Below are 17,036 nucleotides of genomic sequence, written 5' to 3'. Positions count from 1 at the left end.
TTTCTATCCTGAAACTTCACTGAATTCATCTATTCGTTCTAACAGCTTTTTTGTGTGTGGAGTCTTTGGGGTTTCCTACATAGAGGATCATGTCATCTCCAAATAGAGATAATTTTGGGCCAGGCACAGTGGCTCACGCCTGTAATCCCAGCACTTTGTGAGGCTGAGGTGGGCAGATCACTTCAGGAATTTGAGACCAGCGTGGGTAACATAGTGAAACCCCATCTGTACAAAAAATACAAAAAAATTAGCCAGGCTTGGTGGTGCGTGCCTGTAGTCCCAGCTACTTGGGGGGCTGAAGCAGGAGGATTGTTTGCACCCTGGAGGCCAAGGTTGCAGTGTGCTATGATTACGCTGCTGCACTCCAGTCTGGGTGACAAAGCGAGACCCTGCCTCAAAGAAAAATAAAAACAGAGATAATTTTACTTACTTTCTGATTTGTATGCCTTTTAGTTTTCTTGTCTGATTGCTCTTGGCAGTTCTTCCAATACTATGTTTTGTTTTGTTTTGTTTTTTCAGAGACAGGGTGCAGTCTCTGAAATTGTTCTGTCATTCAGGCTGTAATGCAGTGGTGCAATCATAGCTCACTGCAGCCTCAAATTCCTGGGCTCAAGCAGTCCTGCCTCAGCCTCCTGAGTAGCTGGGGCTACAGGTACACACCACCATACCTGGCTTTTTTTTAAGTAGAGACAGGGTCTTGCTATATTGCCTAGGTTGGTCTCCAACTCCTCGCCTCAAGTGATCTCCTTGCCTCGGTCTCCCAAAGTGTTGGGATTACAGGCATGAGCCACTGCGCCTGGCACTGTGTACTATGTTGAATAGAAGTGGCAAGAGTGAGCTTCCTTGCCTTGTACTGGATCTTAGGGGAATAGCCTTCGGTTGTTCCCCATTGATTATGTTAGCTGTGGGTTTTTCATAACTGGCTTTTATGATGTTGACGAACTTTTAAAGTATAAACTATTAAGAGTTTTTATCATAAAAGAAAGGATGCTAAACTTTGTGAAATGGTTTTCCGCATCAATTGAGTTGATTTTATGGTTTTTATCTTTCATTGTGTTAATGTGGTATATTACATTGATTTATATGTTAAACCAGCCTTGCATGTCTACTTAGCTTCCAAGGCTCAGTTCTGACAATATTGCCAAGAAGTTCCTCCCTAGTTCCCTATACTGGCCCAGAAGTCTGCCATCTGTCTCTATCCTTGCAGGCAGCACCCTGCTTGGAAATTACTGGTTAACTGGATTGTCTTCCCACTAAGCCAGATGCTCCTTGAAGGAGCCTACTGTTTTCTTTATTTGTATTTCAACAGCTGGCACGGGTCTGTGTTATAATAGAAAATATTTGTTGAAGTGATCTTACTTTAAATAAAAAATACTTCTGGCTCTGAGCCTCTCTCATTTGTAAAACGACCAAAAAATTATGATCAATTGTATAAGGTTATGGGGAGGCTAAATAGTACAGTGTTTGGCACATATGGCCCAAATTGATAGCTCCCTTTCTTCCATTTAGAGACGAAGGGAGTTGAAGTACATGGTCTGGGGCTTTGGAGAGAAGCAACAATAGAAATAGAGAATAAAACTGAAGGCAACTGTAAGTGTAAATTTTGTCTGAGATATAAGGAAATGAACTAGTCATTTACCTAATTATAATTGCGTAGCTTGTAATAGGAAAGCCTAGCAGTGTCTGATTTCTCACCTTGCATACCCTGACCATCCGAAGCTAAAGGAACTGAGGTGTGGTAGGCACCATAATGCACCCCCACACACAAGTTGCCCACAGCCCAATCCCCAGAACCCGTGAATATGTTACAAGACAAGAAGGAATTAAGATTGCCAATTAGCTGACCCTGAGACAGGCAGATTATCCTAGGCTGTACAGATGGGCCCAATGTAATCACAAGGGTCCTTAAAAGTCAAAAAGGGAGGCAAAAAGAGAGTCAGAGACTTGAAGATGTTCTGCTGCTGGCTTTAGAGATGGAGGAAGGGGTCGTGGCATCAAGGAATGCAGGTGGCCACGAGAAGCTGGAAAAGCAAGGAAAATAATTCTTCCCTAGAGCTTCCAGAAGGAATGCAGCCTTGCCAACATCTTGATTTTAACCGTGAGACCCATTTCAGACTTTTGACCTCTAGAATTTTAATACATTTGTTGTAAGATAATAAATCACTAAGTTTGTGAGGGTTTCTTACAGCAGAAACAGGAAACTCATATGAGGCAAATGTCATCTTGTGTGACAAATATTTTACATGCATGAGTGATAAAAATGCATTTTTGAGAACACCAAAACTTATTCTTCTCTAACTGTAACTTGGCACCCATTGACCAACTTCTCCTGGTACCCTCTTCCCCACTACCCTCCTCAGTCTCTGGCAACCCTTTTATTCTCTGTTACTATGAGATCAACTTTTTAAGATTCCACATGTAAGTGAAGCCATACAGTGTTTGTTTTTCTGCTCCTGGCTTATATACATACATTGAAACATCGCATTTTACCTCGTAAGTACGTACAATTACAACGTGTCAGTTGTAAATTTAAAAAAATTAAAAAGGTGAATCAAATGTCATTAACACTGCATTTCTGAGAAGGGCTGTGTGAGTTGTAAGGAAACTTTGAGAACGTGCAGCCCACACCCTCACTGAGCAGATGGAGGCCGAGGCCTCCTCCATATCGGTAGCATCTGGGAGCGAGGACTTCACTCACACCTTTCCTTCAGGAAAAGTCACTGCTGGTGCCGATGAGAACCCTGGTTTCCACACATCCCATCCAGGGTTCTAACACAGCTTTGTGATACAGAGTTCATGAAATGTAAGCAACTTTTATAATGTACATGGAAGCCACTGTGAAACAATTTCAGAACGGCTGGAAACAAATAAGCAGTGCTCTCAAAAGCCAGAGAAACAAACTGCTAAGCCTTAATGGTCGTGTCTAAGCATTGAGCCACTTTATGTGTTTGAAATACGTTATCATCTTTGATTTTAAAGGAGAAATTGCAAATAAGAACTAATCCATGTCTGAATCTAAGCCTCATAAGAAAGTGAAAATCCTGCATTTTGCTCCTCTTTCCTCTTCCAAGTATGTTCAATATGGAAGGAAGACCTCAGTAACAATCCCTTAACTTATAAATCTACCAATCAGTTTGGCATGTCAGACTACTTCAAATGTTGGTATTCCAGCTTCATACTTTTAGTGGTTCTGTAAACCTAAAAAATTCAACTGAAATGTAGTTCAACCATGTAATGCTTTTCTGCAAGTGTGCTATTATTCTTGCTTGTGGGGTGCGCACTGCATACATTTCCCATTTCTCTCGGGTGTCCCCTCTTTTGCTTTAATGGCCACCAGTGGGTGCATCCTCCAGTAACAGGAGTATACACTCTTTAATAAATTCCCACATTAAGAATTTTCCATTTAGACAGTCCTGCTTTTGCCTAATGTACCCAAATGCCACAAGAGTTGTCTGAATGACACCACAGATCTGCATTATGCAAGTGATAAAATACTACTCAGCTTATTCTGAGACTTTTTGAGTGTTATTCCTTCCAAAAAAGCAAAAGGATAAGCTTTGCTGCACTATCAAAAACAGGTCAGAAAGTGCTATGACTATATTTAGAAATGAAACCTATTATCAAAAATATATGTTTCTGAATTATTTGAAGAGTTGTCCCAGGAAGAGAGGTTCTTCAATTTCATTCCAAAAGGCAGAGCTCAGGCCATTCGGTGGGAACTCAAATGTAGACTTCAGGCTAACATCAGTATGAACCTGTGGTGGTGCTGTAGGACGTGGGCCATGTCAGTGAACGCCTGGAACAATGGCATTCTACTCAGTCGAAAAATAGGGGTAACAGAATGCCACCTAGCTCATAAGGTCCTAGTGAGGGTTCAATGCGGCAATGTCTGAGGAAGGACTTCACAAAGTACTTCAAATACTCATCGTTATGAAAGATACACTTAGTCATTTAAGAGTCCTATTCTGATTTTTCTTTAAGCTCTGTTGGACGTGATCTATTCTGATTGTCAAAAAATGGTCAGTTTTAGTTTACTGCTATAACTATTCAGCATTCTTAGAATGTACATATGTAAACAACATAATTTCCAACTGGCAATATTGTTTGGAGAATTTTAAAAATTCTTACCTAACGAGACATCAACTAACTATGGCTTATTTAACCAATATCTTCACATCCCTTACTATCAACTGCTGTGTTCCCTATTCAGAGCCTGAAGTTTTGCGTGTTCACTTTTGCAAAAGCCATCCTCCTAGACAGTTGTAACTCTTAAAATCTGCATTGTTAATGCACTTAAATGCCCAATCGTGCTGAAATTTTGGGAGAGCCCTGCAAGGTTGCCAGTGAGATAAAAAGTACATGAAGTAGACCCAGGAAAAGAAATCAGATGGCCACCATGCACATTTCCAACACATACACACTTACAGCCCTGAAAATAGTTTTAGGTTTCAGTTAATACATTTATTACAGCAGGTCTTTAGTCATTATTGCCATTAAAAAGTTTTCATGAAATTTCACAAAATCTTTCAGGCTATTAGTATTAGCTTTCTTTTTATGGAGTGAAACTTTGTTAATTTATGAAATATTTACAGCATTTACAAAAAGTAAGAGAATGTCTAATAAAATTTCTTATACTTACAAAATTCATACATTATACTACTGTATTTGAGATGTCTTACTTGGTAGACCAATTAAACTATGACGTAAAATAATTTACAAAGATATATTTAATCTTTCTTAATTCACTGAAAACAAAACCATATTAGTTATAAATAGTCCTTTACAAATCATTGTAAAACACTTAATTGTTTTAACTCGAGCCTTAGCTTTTACAAATATACTTAATAAATGAATTAGTTCAGATAGCAAATAGAACTGTGCATTTAAAATTTCACTTAATACTATAAAACAAAACAACCTGAAAAAGCAAACTGCCTGGTACTTCAAGTAAAAATTTGTAGAACCAGTTTTTATGCACGCGTAGGGTGGGGAGGGGAAGCCAACACCATTGAAATTGAAATGCATAAACACAATACTTTCAAGAATACGCTCAACACATGTACATCTGGGGCACTGATTTCTAAGGATGATGCTCTAGCAATAGCTCATGCATCCAAGACGGTAGCCCTACATTTTGGCAGATGAGCTGGATTGACTAGAGCAACATTTGTGAAAACATTCCCCTAAGCAGCAGGATGCTCCCAACATCCTTGGACAGTGCTCTCTTTGGGGTCTGCCACAACCCGAAAACCATTCCGAATTTTAGGCAAGCTCATGAAAGGATTTAGAAAATAAAACTGGCAAATTAAAAAAAAGCAAATCATATTTAACTGGGCCCTGTCAGTTTTTTAAAAATATAAAAATAGGCTTCTCTGGAAAATTAGGGGAAAACATTTTCTACCCCTAAATTTCCAAATAATGAAAAACTCATCTATACAGCTATTTCTCCTTAAGTCACCACTTATGACGGTATAAAAGTTGGCAATTACTTAAACACCTTGCTTTTGGGTAATGCCTAAGAAGCTGAGCTCAATTTGGTTTTGGCAGTAACATGCATCTTTCACATTTGGATTCATATTAAATAATCCAAAGCAACTGTTAAGCAGCTTCAGGAAAATGCATTTCATGAACATATTTCCCTTTGATTTTAAAATAATGTTGTTTCAATTAAGCCCACAAAATATATATTGTATATATAGTATTTCTCAAGAGGTAAATTAAATCTCAATTTTGTCTTTCAAAAACTGTTTTTTAAAGGTGTCAGCGTTTTCCAAAACCTCATCTCAGCTCCTTTCTTCTGATTGCCGTGTGGACCCTGTAGTTTTCTTGTAATATGTATTCTAGAAGGCACATATTCAAGAGTTTAACGTTATGTTAGTTCAAGTTCTACATGGAGGCAAATATTTTAATCTACTTTTTACAAATGCCCCAAATGAAAGTCAGCTATTGCCTTTATTTCGAGCTCTAATGCACTGCCAGGGCCCCCCTCAGAAGTGAGTTTGCACATGGGGCATCATTTGCGAAGGACTGGAAGGTGAAGTTGGGGGATCAGAAAGCTTGGCAGAGTTGGCGAGCTGCAGTTCCTCAAGCCGCTTTATGTATTCATCGCGCAAGGCTAAGAGTTCCATGTAACGCTGCTCCACTGGATTCGGCTGCTGGAGAGAACCAGAGACCTGAGTTACACTTTACGCCAGGCATGTCACGAGAACTCACCTGTTCCACCCATCTGCTGCGACTGCTGCTTTGTAAATAAGTTAAGTAGGTATTTTTTTTTTTTTTTGAGACGGAGTCTTGCTCTGTCACCCAGGCTGGAGTGCAGTGGCCGGATCTCAGCTCACCGCAAGCTCCGCCTCCCGGGTTTACGCCATTCTCCTGCCTCAGCCTCCCGAGTAGCTGGGACTACAGGCGCCCGCCACCTCGCCCGGCTAGTTTTTTTTTGTATTTTTTAGTAGAGACGGGGTTTCACCGTGTTAGCCGGGATCGTCTCTCGATCTCCTGGCCTCGTGATCCGCCCGTCTCGGCCTCCCAAAGTGCTGGGATTACAGGCTTGAGCCACCGCGCCCGGCCTTAAGTAGGTATTATGTAAACTCAAAGTTTAACATAATACATACTTTCCTTAACTACTGCCTCATTGACACATACAGGAAAGTACAACATACAGTACTAAACACCCAAGTACTAAGTATTTGTTCACCAAGAAATACCTAATGTACACATTTCCTCACACGTGTCGCCATCTTTTAAAATTTATCAGCCCAAACACAGCTCCAGTCTCCCGTGTTGCCCGTCCCAGGCCCACTGTTCTCTTTCACTCTGAGGGACAACTCTTCTCAAGTTGCCATGTGACCTTCCTTTTTGTGCAGATTTGTGACACTTTCCCTGTGAGTATCCAGCAACAAAATACAGTATTACTTTGTATTTTATCAGAGTTTACATCACTGGTACCATCTGGTATTTATTAATTGACATTTTGACCCAACATGTTTTCTGAATTTCATCCTTTTTAAGTTGCATTGAAGGAATAAACCAGTTTCTCCACCCCTTCCCAGGCTGACGGGTAATCAGTGATTTCCAGGGTTCTTCGGTAGTGTGTGCAATGCTGTACTGAGTATCCTTGTACACATCTCCTCAAGCACATATGCGAGTGTTTCTCTAAGGAATTTTCCTAGGGGTGGAACTGCTGAGAAGTAGAATATGGTCTTTTCAACCTCACCGGATGCTGCCAAATTGTCTGCAGAGAGGCTCCTGCTGGTGATACCTGGCAGTTCTCATTGTTCTGCATTCTCACCAGAACTTGGGAGTATACGATTATTATCATTTTTTCCAATTTGAGGGCTGTAACATGGTATGTCACAGTAGTTTTTGTTTGTATTGCTCTGCTAGAACATCTTTTCATGTGCGTGTTGCCCATCTTAATACATGGCTGACAGCCATAGCAGCTCTGCTATGCTCCGCCTTGGGTGTGAATGCTGGGTTTGCCCCCTCACCTTCTGTGTGCCTCCATTTCCCTATCTGTAGAATGGGAATCAAAACAGCATAGCCCTCACATGGCACTGTTGTGTGAGTGAAGTGAGTTAATAGCATCTTTTGCTACAATGGTGACTACTTTGATGAGTAAACAAGGGATTGATGTTGATACAAAGGCAGAAGTCAGGCTGGAGCATAACGCGATTCTCCCAGCATGTTAAGTTTTAAAAGTTTTGTACTGAGATATAAACCACGCACAGTGCAAAATCTTCAGATGTTCAGCTCAGTGAATCTTGACATACATACACACTTAAGTTATCACACCCAGGTCAAGATATACAACAGAACAGTACTCCAGAAAGTTAATGTTTTGAAGGGATCAGGGGCAAGCACTTTCTAGAAAGCTTAAGCAATATATGAAGACCTTAATGTAAAACCCTAAACCATGGAAACCCTAGAAGAAAACCTAGGCAATACCATTCAGGACATAGGCATGGGGAAAGACTTCATGACAAAAACACCAAACGCAATTGCAACAAAAGCCAAAATGGACAAATGGGATCTAATTAAACTAAAGAGCTTCTGCACAGCAAAAGAAACTAGCATCGAAGTGAAGAGGCAATCTATAGAATAAGAGAAAATTTTTGCAATCTACCCATCTGACAAAGGTCTAATATCCAGAATTTACAAGGAACTTAAACAAATTTACAACAACAACAAAAAAAGATAAACAACCCCATCAGAAAGTAGGCAAAGGATATGAACAGACACTTCTCAAAAGAAGATATACATGTGGCCAACAAAGATATGAAAAAAAGCTCATCATCACTGATCATCAGAGAAACGCAAATCAAAACCACAATGAGATACCATCTCATGCCAGTCAGAATGGCGATTATTAAAAAGTCAGGAAATGATAGAGGCTGGCAAGGCTGTGGAGAAATAGAACACTTTTACACTGTTGGTGGGAGTGTAAATTAGTTCAACCATTGTGGAAGGCAGTGTGGCGATTCTTCAAGGATCTAGAACCAGAAATACCATTAGACCCAGCAATCCCATTATACCCAGAGGAATATAAATCATTCTACTATAAAGACACATGCACACATGTGTATTGCAGCACTATTTACAATAGCAAAGACATAGAACCAACCCAAATGTCCATCAATGATAGACTGGATAAAGAAAATGTAGTACATACACACCATGGAATACTATGAAGCCATAAAAAGGAATGAGATCATGTCCTTTGCAGGGACATGGATGAACTGGAAGCCATCATCCTCAGCAAACTAACACAGCAACAGAAAACTAAACACTGCATGTTCTCCCTCATAAGTGGGAGCTGAACATTGAGAACACATGGACACAGAGAGGGGAACACACACACCAGGGCCTGTTGGGGAGTGGGGGGTGAGGGGAGGGAACTCAGGATGGATCAACAGGTGCAGCAAACCACCATGGCACACGTATATCTATGTAACAAACCTGCACGTTCTGCACATGTATCCACCACCCCCTTTTTTTTTTGAAGGAAAAAAAAGAAAAAAAAAGAAAAAAGCTGAACATCTAACAGAAGTGCCTTCCACATATAGTGGTTTCCAGAACCATCCTGCTTTCTACTATGTTGAACTATTTGCTGAAGCTGTGAGCACCAACAAGGAAGCTGTGAAGACAATACACTGATGAAGAATGCTGCAGTTAATTTTTTTTTTTTTAAGAGACAGGGTCTCACTTTGTTGCCAGGCTGGAGTGCAGTGCAATCATAGCTCAGCAAAACCTTGAACACTGTAACCTTGAACTCCTGGGCTCAGGCGATCTTCCTGCCTCAGCCGGCCAAGTAGCTAGGACTACAAGCATGCACTGCCACGCCCGGCTACTTAAAACTTTTTTTTTTTTTTTTTTTTGTAGAGATGGGGCAGGGGGTCTCACTATGTTGCTTAGGCTGGTGTTGAATTTCTGGGCTCAGGTGATCCTCCTGCCTTAGCCTCCCAAAGTGCAGAGATTACAGATGTGAGCCACTGTATCTGGTCTGGATCCAATTTTTAATGTTCAGGAGAATGGTCTCTATTAGAAGCAGACACTTTCTAGAACCTGTATCCCAGAGAAGGGAGCATGAGCCATGAGGTTGCCCTAAAAAATTAACACAAAGTTGGGTGGCTTTTAAAACAACAGAAATTTATTCTCTGATGGTTCTGCAGGGCAGATGCCCCAAATTAGGACGTCAGCAGGGCCATGCACCCTCTGGAGGCTTTAGGGGAGAATTCTTTCTCACCTCTTCCAGCTTCTAGTGGCTCCAGGTGTTCCTTGGCTTATGGCAGCATCGCTGCAATCTCTGCCTGTTTTCACATGGCCTTCTCTCCTCTATGTCTGGGTCTCAAATCTTCCCCTCCTTTCTCTTTTGAGGACATCTGTCATTGGATTTAGGGCTCACCCACCCTAAATCTAGGATGATCTCATCTTGAGATCCTAAACTTAATTACAACTGCAAAGATCTTTTTCCCAAATATGGTCACATTCACAGGTTCTGGGTCGCTGTCTTTTGGGGGACACACCATTCTACCCACTACAGGCAGCCAAGGTGTGAATCAGCTAAAGCCAGGTACAAATGCAGCAGAGATGGAACTGTGCCCACATTTCTACTGGGACTGGTGCTTCCATTAGTGCTCCAGTTACAAAGCCCCATAGGATTACAGAAGTCTCTTAATCCCATTCTCCCTATGATCACTGTGACTTTTAGGGTGGACCTGGCAGTGGGAAGTTTTTCAAAAATGCTTGGCAGAATGCCTAACACCCAGTAAGTGCTGTGGGATGCTTGCTAATATCCTTTGTCCATTTTTCTCTTAAAATTCAACTGAGGGCCAGACACTGTTCTAGGTGCTCAGGATCCACCAGTGAACAAAGGAGGCCCAAATGACTATTTTTATGGCCTTTATCTTCTAGCAGGGGGAGACGGACAAACGACGAACCTAACCATCCTGGGAGTTTCACAGAATGTTTGAAGGTGATCAATTCTACAGAAGACTAGAGCAGAGTAAGAGGATTCCACTCTAAACTGGATGGTTGCAGTGAGCTGCACTGAAGAGGTAACTTTTGGGCAAAGACTTAAGGGAGATGAAGGAGGGCATCAAGTGGATACCTGAGTGTCTGAGGAAGAGCAGAGGCGTCTGGCTGAAGCTGAGCATGTGAGAAAGAGTTGTTGGTGAGGATGCCAGGAGGTCACAGAGGTAAGGGGTGGGGTGGAGGTCACACGAGGCTTAAGAGGCCATTGTAAGGACTTGTGCCTGGACTCTGGGTGAGGTGAGCAGCTACCTGGCCAGTTTCCAGCAGCCGAGTGGCATGATCTGCTTTGGCTGCCATGTTGAGAAGAGCAGAAAGAAGTAAAGGTAGCATCAGGGGGTCCAGCTAGAAGGCCATTGCTGCCACACACGGGAGAGGGCAGGCAACACACACCAGCGTGGTGGTGGGGGCTCAGTGAGAAGTGCTCGGACTCTACATGTGTTTTGAAGGCAGAGCCCAACAAGCTCTCCTGACAGATTGGACATGGGGTGTGGGAGAGAAAGGTGTGAAGGATGACTCTAAGGTTCCTGGCCAGGGCAACTAGGCTGAAGCTACCACGAACTGAAATGGGGAAGATGGCAGGAGGAAGAGGTTTTGGGGGAAACGTTAGCAGTTCTGTTTTCACATGTTAACTTTTATTTCCAGTCCCAGCACCGTTTACTGAACATTCCACTCATAGGGATGTGTTACATCACCACCTTCTTACTATTCCAAGTCTCCACATCGATGCAGGTCTGTTTCTGGGCTCTACTCTGTTCCAAGTAAGTCTTGCTATATAGCAGGGCAGGTTCTTGATATTCTCCCCCAAAATTGTGGCTATTTTTAAAACCTCCCTTTGAAATATGAGTATTAGAATTTAGAATCAGCTTGAGTATTACAATGAGCATGTGCAATTAGATAAGAAAAAGAAATCAGGTAACAGTAATTTTTGCAGATGGCATGACTGTATCATTAGAAAACTGAAGAGAGTACACAGAAAAACTGTTAGAAATAAAAAGATAATTCAGTCAAGTAATGGGTATAAAATATGTAGAAGTTATTGGGCTACAGACAAACACAAACCACTTAGAGGAGATAAAAGAAGAGTCCATTTGTGATAGAATACAAAGACAAACAACAAGAAATGAAAACTTCAAGCCAAGTGACAAAATATTACACCTCAACTTCTCACTTGGGAAATGAATTATAAAGTATGTCCCAGCTTGGCATGGCATGGAAAAGAAGACAGGCAATCAGCTCATTATGGAAGTATTTTAGGCTTCAAACAATTTTCATATTCAGATCCCTTTTAATTTTTCTATCAAAAATGACTGAAACAAATGCCACACAGGTCAGCCTGCTAATATTTGTCCTGAATCTCATCCTTCAGTTACCACTAAACAAAATTTCAATACATCCAGTGTAACCCTGATTAACAGCTACATGTAATGCAGTGGTTCCTAGAGTACCCTATGATGCTCACTGGCAGCTGAAATTCCTACTCAGGTTTGTAATGTGACTATGCTTTTGACATGAGTAATTTCCTCGTATTAAATAAAAGCACCAGATCTGCTTATTGATAGCTTTTCAAATGTAAGCATTGGTCTTTCCATAAACTCTGCTGAGTTTTTATGTCACAGCAAGGGTTGGTGGCTTTTGCTTTTAAAAGCACACTAATCCTGCCTTCCTTGCGGCTAACAGCTCGTTATGAGGCTATATATTCTTTTGTATCTTTCAACATTGATAGTATACCACCATAGTGCTGTGAATACTATAGGTGGCCAGTAATTGTTTGTATACCTTCTGGCTCACGCAACTGAATAACAATTTAACTTTTAAGTGGTTAAGTACATTCTTTTAGGTTTATATTATGTACTTTTAAAAGTCCTATGCGATTTGATTTAATCTATTTCTGTATGAAATAATGTTCTACATAAGCAGATCTTTAAGAAAACCTAATGTACTTAATTCATACTTTTATTCTTACACTTATCCCTGTGCATTATAATCATTGGCTTATGTTTCTGACCGCCCCTACCAGCTTGGGAGCTACTCACGGGCAGAGACCGCCTCTTCTTAATCTCGGCATCCCCCCAGTGCCTGCATGAGAACACTCAAGATTTGGTAGATGAAAACACAAAGTGCCTAGGGAGATAAAGACGTGTATAGGATCCTTCACATTCAGAAAATCCACATAGAAAGGATAAGTTCTTTCTTTTCTGAATTCATGCCAATAGATCACAATATAGGCCAATTCCTGTCTCAAAGTAAAAACCCCTACCAGAGAATGAGCACTCCTCTCCAGGCCAGTTCCATTTTGCCAAGATCTATGAGAATAAGAGGGATAAATATATTCTACTAAGTTCTTCTAATGATGTACCCTCAAACTTGACCTGTCACATAATTATTATCATTGTTACCTTCATGAATTCAGAAATGAACTGCTCCAAATTCCTTGAATTTCAAGAATTTCTCCAAGTACAAATGGGTGAGAAGAGATTACAGGAGTTCTACAAAAACTACCCGTACTTTCTCATTGCCAGTATTTTAAAAACAAGCCATGACAAATATGGAAAAGGTTTATTTTATAGGACAAACACAGTGCTCATCTGTAAAATATTTTTTAATGAGGAACACCTCTCTTATAAAAGCAGTTAGAATTCTGTAAGGATTATTATTTATTCTTTACTTGATATTCCAAAATGCTAGAACTACTGTTAAATAAACTCCCCCCATTTGCTTCTCAAATTCCAAACTAAACAAGTGAATGTTCTCAAGCCCTGGAATCTGTCACTTTCCAAAAGAATACACATTTCAACCATTACCAAATTGCAAAAGCCTTTCACGTGAGTAGCACAGACCTTGAAATGAGGGTGCCAGCTTGAAATGGGCACTTCTCCAGTGAGGAGGCAGGGCACAGACTGGCGTGTAGCCAACTGCCTGAGAGGAATGAACAATCTGAGAGAGAGGCCACAGCTATGGGACCCTGCTGTGGACAGCCTATTTCTGGCATTAAAGCTGGTGCTTATGCAAGACTGAACTGTGAGAACAGGTAGTCGACCACCCACACTGCAGGAAAATGTGCAAACCTTTACAAAGAACCATCACAAATACTGAATATTTATAATGCTTAGAATAAATCAACAAACTGAAGCACTGCTGAGCCTTTACAAACAGGCTGTTTTTCCTTCTGGTTTTGGATGGAGCGGAGGTGGGAGAATGGAAAGCCCAAGTGTGTCTTTAACAAAATGTAGAGTCTTTCACTTCAAAACTCATTGTTTCCATTTTTGTTTGATAAATGGCCAACTGAATTTACTACCATTGACAGAGTAATTATCTTTATTTTAGAAGTAAATACACTCAGTGAAAAGCAATCTGATGTTAGCTGACCTAGTGCATACACCTGAATGAGAGTAGCAAACATTTTCGTAACAGGATCATCTAAGTCTAGTCAATGTAAAGAATGTTCTAACAATGTCTGTATAATGAACAACTACTTCAAGTGATAAAAGGAAATCTCTGGCTATGAAAACTCAAATTTTCTAGAGCTTTAAATCAGCTTGCATTATAGTAAACAATTATATCACATTGGCAGAAGAATTGTAGCTTAACATCAAAACACATGGTTTAGTAATTTAAAAAAATTTAAATTAAGGTTGAGTTTAACAATAAGTGTGTTTTTAGAGTCTGATCTTTTTCTTCATGCTGTTAAAAAAAATCCTTACCAAATAATATTATCTAAGGCAAGCAGTTGACATTGCTATCTTTTAACAGTGCTACTTCACTTACTTGTTGCTTGATCCTGGGATTCCATCTAATGTAGTAATTCACCCAGAGTTCCAAGTGACGCATACTGGCAACTGGATATAAAACTCGATTGATTTCTTTAGTATAGAAGGGGTTTTTGAATTTTTCTTTATTACTGTTTATCAGTGACCATAAAGAAACAGTTCTTTCTGTAACTTTCTACAGAGAGAGAGAGAGAGAGAGAGAGAGAGAAAGTGGAAAGCCTAAGTAAAAACACACATAAATCCACAAGCCATTTTGCAGCCTGTAGCAATACAGCGCAGCATCAAATTGAATCATACATTTACATTATCCTCATAATAGCTCAAAAAGCCTCACGGGCCAGTGAGTGCTTGGCAGCCACTTATCGATATTTGCATAGGTAATGGCCTAGCTTGAGAGCCACTATTTCTGCCTGAAGACAGGGGTGCAGGATACTGTACCATTAAATGCAATTCACTGACCTAAGAAGAGTATTCCTGGCTAGGTAAAACATTTATGAACAGATAGGTAGTATACTCTTCTTAATTCAGTGAAAAGAAAAATTATCATAAGATCCCAATGACTTTTAAAACTTTTCTATTTGTTGGAACTATGAAATCTTAATCTGTGTCTACTTGACGGTAGGCATCTGGACATAGTTATTTTAATCAACCATCCAGATGTTTAATCTACATGTCAACATCCATATCTGTGAAAACATCTGGATAACTGACTACACGAAGTCTTCACTTTTTAGCCTAGTGTTGCCATCTCATAAAGATATTCACATTTGCATTGCTTTCTATTGCAGGCGTTTACAAAATTCTGACCATAAACTAGAGAGAGAAAAACAAAACAAAACAAAACACCAGAGCTAGGGAAATAAAAATACAAGAATTAAAATTACCAAAGGTACAATCTGAAATTTTTCCCAGTAATGACTTTAATAAGGAAAGAGCAATAAGCTAAAACTGGAAGCCTGAAAGAACATCCCAAAATAAATGACTAAAGAAATTTCTTGGCCAGGCGCAGTGGCTCACACCTGTAATCCCAGCACTTTGGGAGGCTGAGGCAGGCAGATCACCTGAGGTCAGGAGTTTGAGACCAGCCTGGCCAACATGGTGAAGCCCCGTCTCTACCAAATATACAAAAATTAGCTGGGAGTGGTGGGGAGGCTGAGGCAGGAGAATTGCTTGAACCTGGGGGGCAGAGGTTACAGTGAGCCGTGATCGTGCCACTGTACTCCAGCCTGGGTGACAAGAGTGAAACTCCATCTCAAAAGACAAAAAAAAAAAAAAAAAAAAAAAAAAAAAGAAAAGAAATTTATTAAACATATGTATTTCATTTCATGAATGACAGCATAATTTTGCCTTTCTTTGAATCCACCTAAAACCTCAGTTGTACCTTTTTGATGCCAAAATCTATATACCACATTGTATTTATTTGCATGTTACTGTTTTTATTTTTATATATGCACATAGTTTAAAAAGCCAAATAGTTTGACAAGGTTATGAAAAAAAGTGCTCTCTCTCACCTCTTTTCCCGGAAACAATTGTGTTTTTCCCCCCAGTATTATTTACAACTGACAAACAAAAATTGTATATATTTAAGGTATACAATGTGATGTTTTGATATATGTATGCATTATGAAATAATCACCGCAATCAAGCTAATTAACATGTCACCTCATCTAGTTACCAATTTTTTTTTTGTAGTAAGAATATTATTTTAGCAAATTTCAAATATACATTAACTATAATTACCATACTGCACATTAGGTCTTCAGTACTTATAACTGAAGGTTTGTATCTTTTGACCACTATGTCCCCCTTTCCCTTACCCCTTCCCCAGCCCCTGGTAACTACCCTTCTACTCTCTATTACTATAGGTTCAAATTTTCTTAGATTCCACACATAAGGGAAATCATGTGGTATTTGTCTTTCTGTGCCTAGTTTATTTCACTTAGCATAATGTCCTCCAGATTTACTTATGTTGTTGCAAATGGTAGGATTTCCTTTTTTATGGCTGAGTAGTAGTCCACTGTATATAGGTACTATGTTTTCTTTATTCATCTGTTGATGGACACAGGTTGAGTCCATATCTTGGCTACTGTGAATAGTGCTGCAATATACATGAGACTGCCGATAACCTCTTTGACATGATTATTTCATTTCCTTTAGATATGTGCCCAATAGTGGGAGTGCTAGATCATATGGTAGCTATATTTTTACTTTTGGGGGAAGCTCTGTCATAGTTTGAATATTTGTTCTCTCCAAACCTCATGTTGAAATCTGATCACCAGGCTGGGCGCAGTGGCTCAACACCTGTAATCCCAGCACTTTGGGAGGCTGAGGCGGGTGGATCACTTGAGCTCAGGAGTTCGAGACCAGCCCGGGTAACATGGCAAAACCCCATCTCTACTAAAAATACAAAAATTAGCCGGCTGTGGTGGCGCGCACCTCTGGTCCCAGCTACTCAGGAGGCTGAGGTGGGAGAATCTTGCTTGAGCCCGGGAGGCGGAGGTTGCAGTGAGCCAAGATTGTGCCACTGTACTCCAGCCTGGGCAACAGTGAAACCCTGTCTCAAACAACAACAACAAAAACAAACAAACAAACAAACAAAAAGAAAAAGAAAAAGAAATCTGATCCCCAGTTTTGGAGGTGGGGCCTAGTGGAAGCTGTTTGGGTCATGAGGACAGGGCCCTCATGAACAGATTGATGCTCTCTCTTAGGTGTTTGTTGTCACTCTATATTAGTTACCAA

At 40.3% G+C, this 17,036-nt stretch overlaps 1 protein-coding gene across 4 annotated transcripts in view; it reads right to left on the bottom strand.

The window, feature by feature from the left end:
* Positions 1-4,439: 4,439 nt before the first annotated feature.
* The window catches only part of MTM1 (myotubularin 1), a 106,637-nt gene continuing 94,040 nt past the window's right edge, over positions 4,440-17,036 (bottom strand). For 3 of the 4 annotated variants that reach the window (XM_050775334.1, XM_050775333.1, XM_050775335.1), the window contains exons 14-15: positions 14,296-14,472; positions 4,440-6,155 (exon numbers count right to left, since the gene is read on the bottom strand). In XM_050775334.1, the coding sequence (XP_050631291.1) occupies positions 5,988-6,155; positions 14,296-14,472 (345 nt within the window). In that variant the 3' untranslated portion in view covers positions 4,440-5,987. The remainder of the gene's footprint in view (positions 6,156-14,295; positions 14,473-17,036) is intronic. The other variant, XM_050775336.1, reaches the window with a different exon arrangement.

This window comes from Macaca thibetana, chromosome X (genome assembly GCF_024542745.1).
Source record: "Macaca thibetana thibetana isolate TM-01 chromosome X, ASM2454274v1, whole genome shotgun sequence".
In the NCBI taxonomy this organism is placed as follows: Eukaryota; Metazoa; Chordata; class Mammalia; order Primates; family Cercopithecidae; genus Macaca; species Macaca thibetana.
The sequence above is the reverse complement of the archived record's forward strand: the minus strand, read 5'-3'. Positions and strand labels throughout refer to the sequence as shown.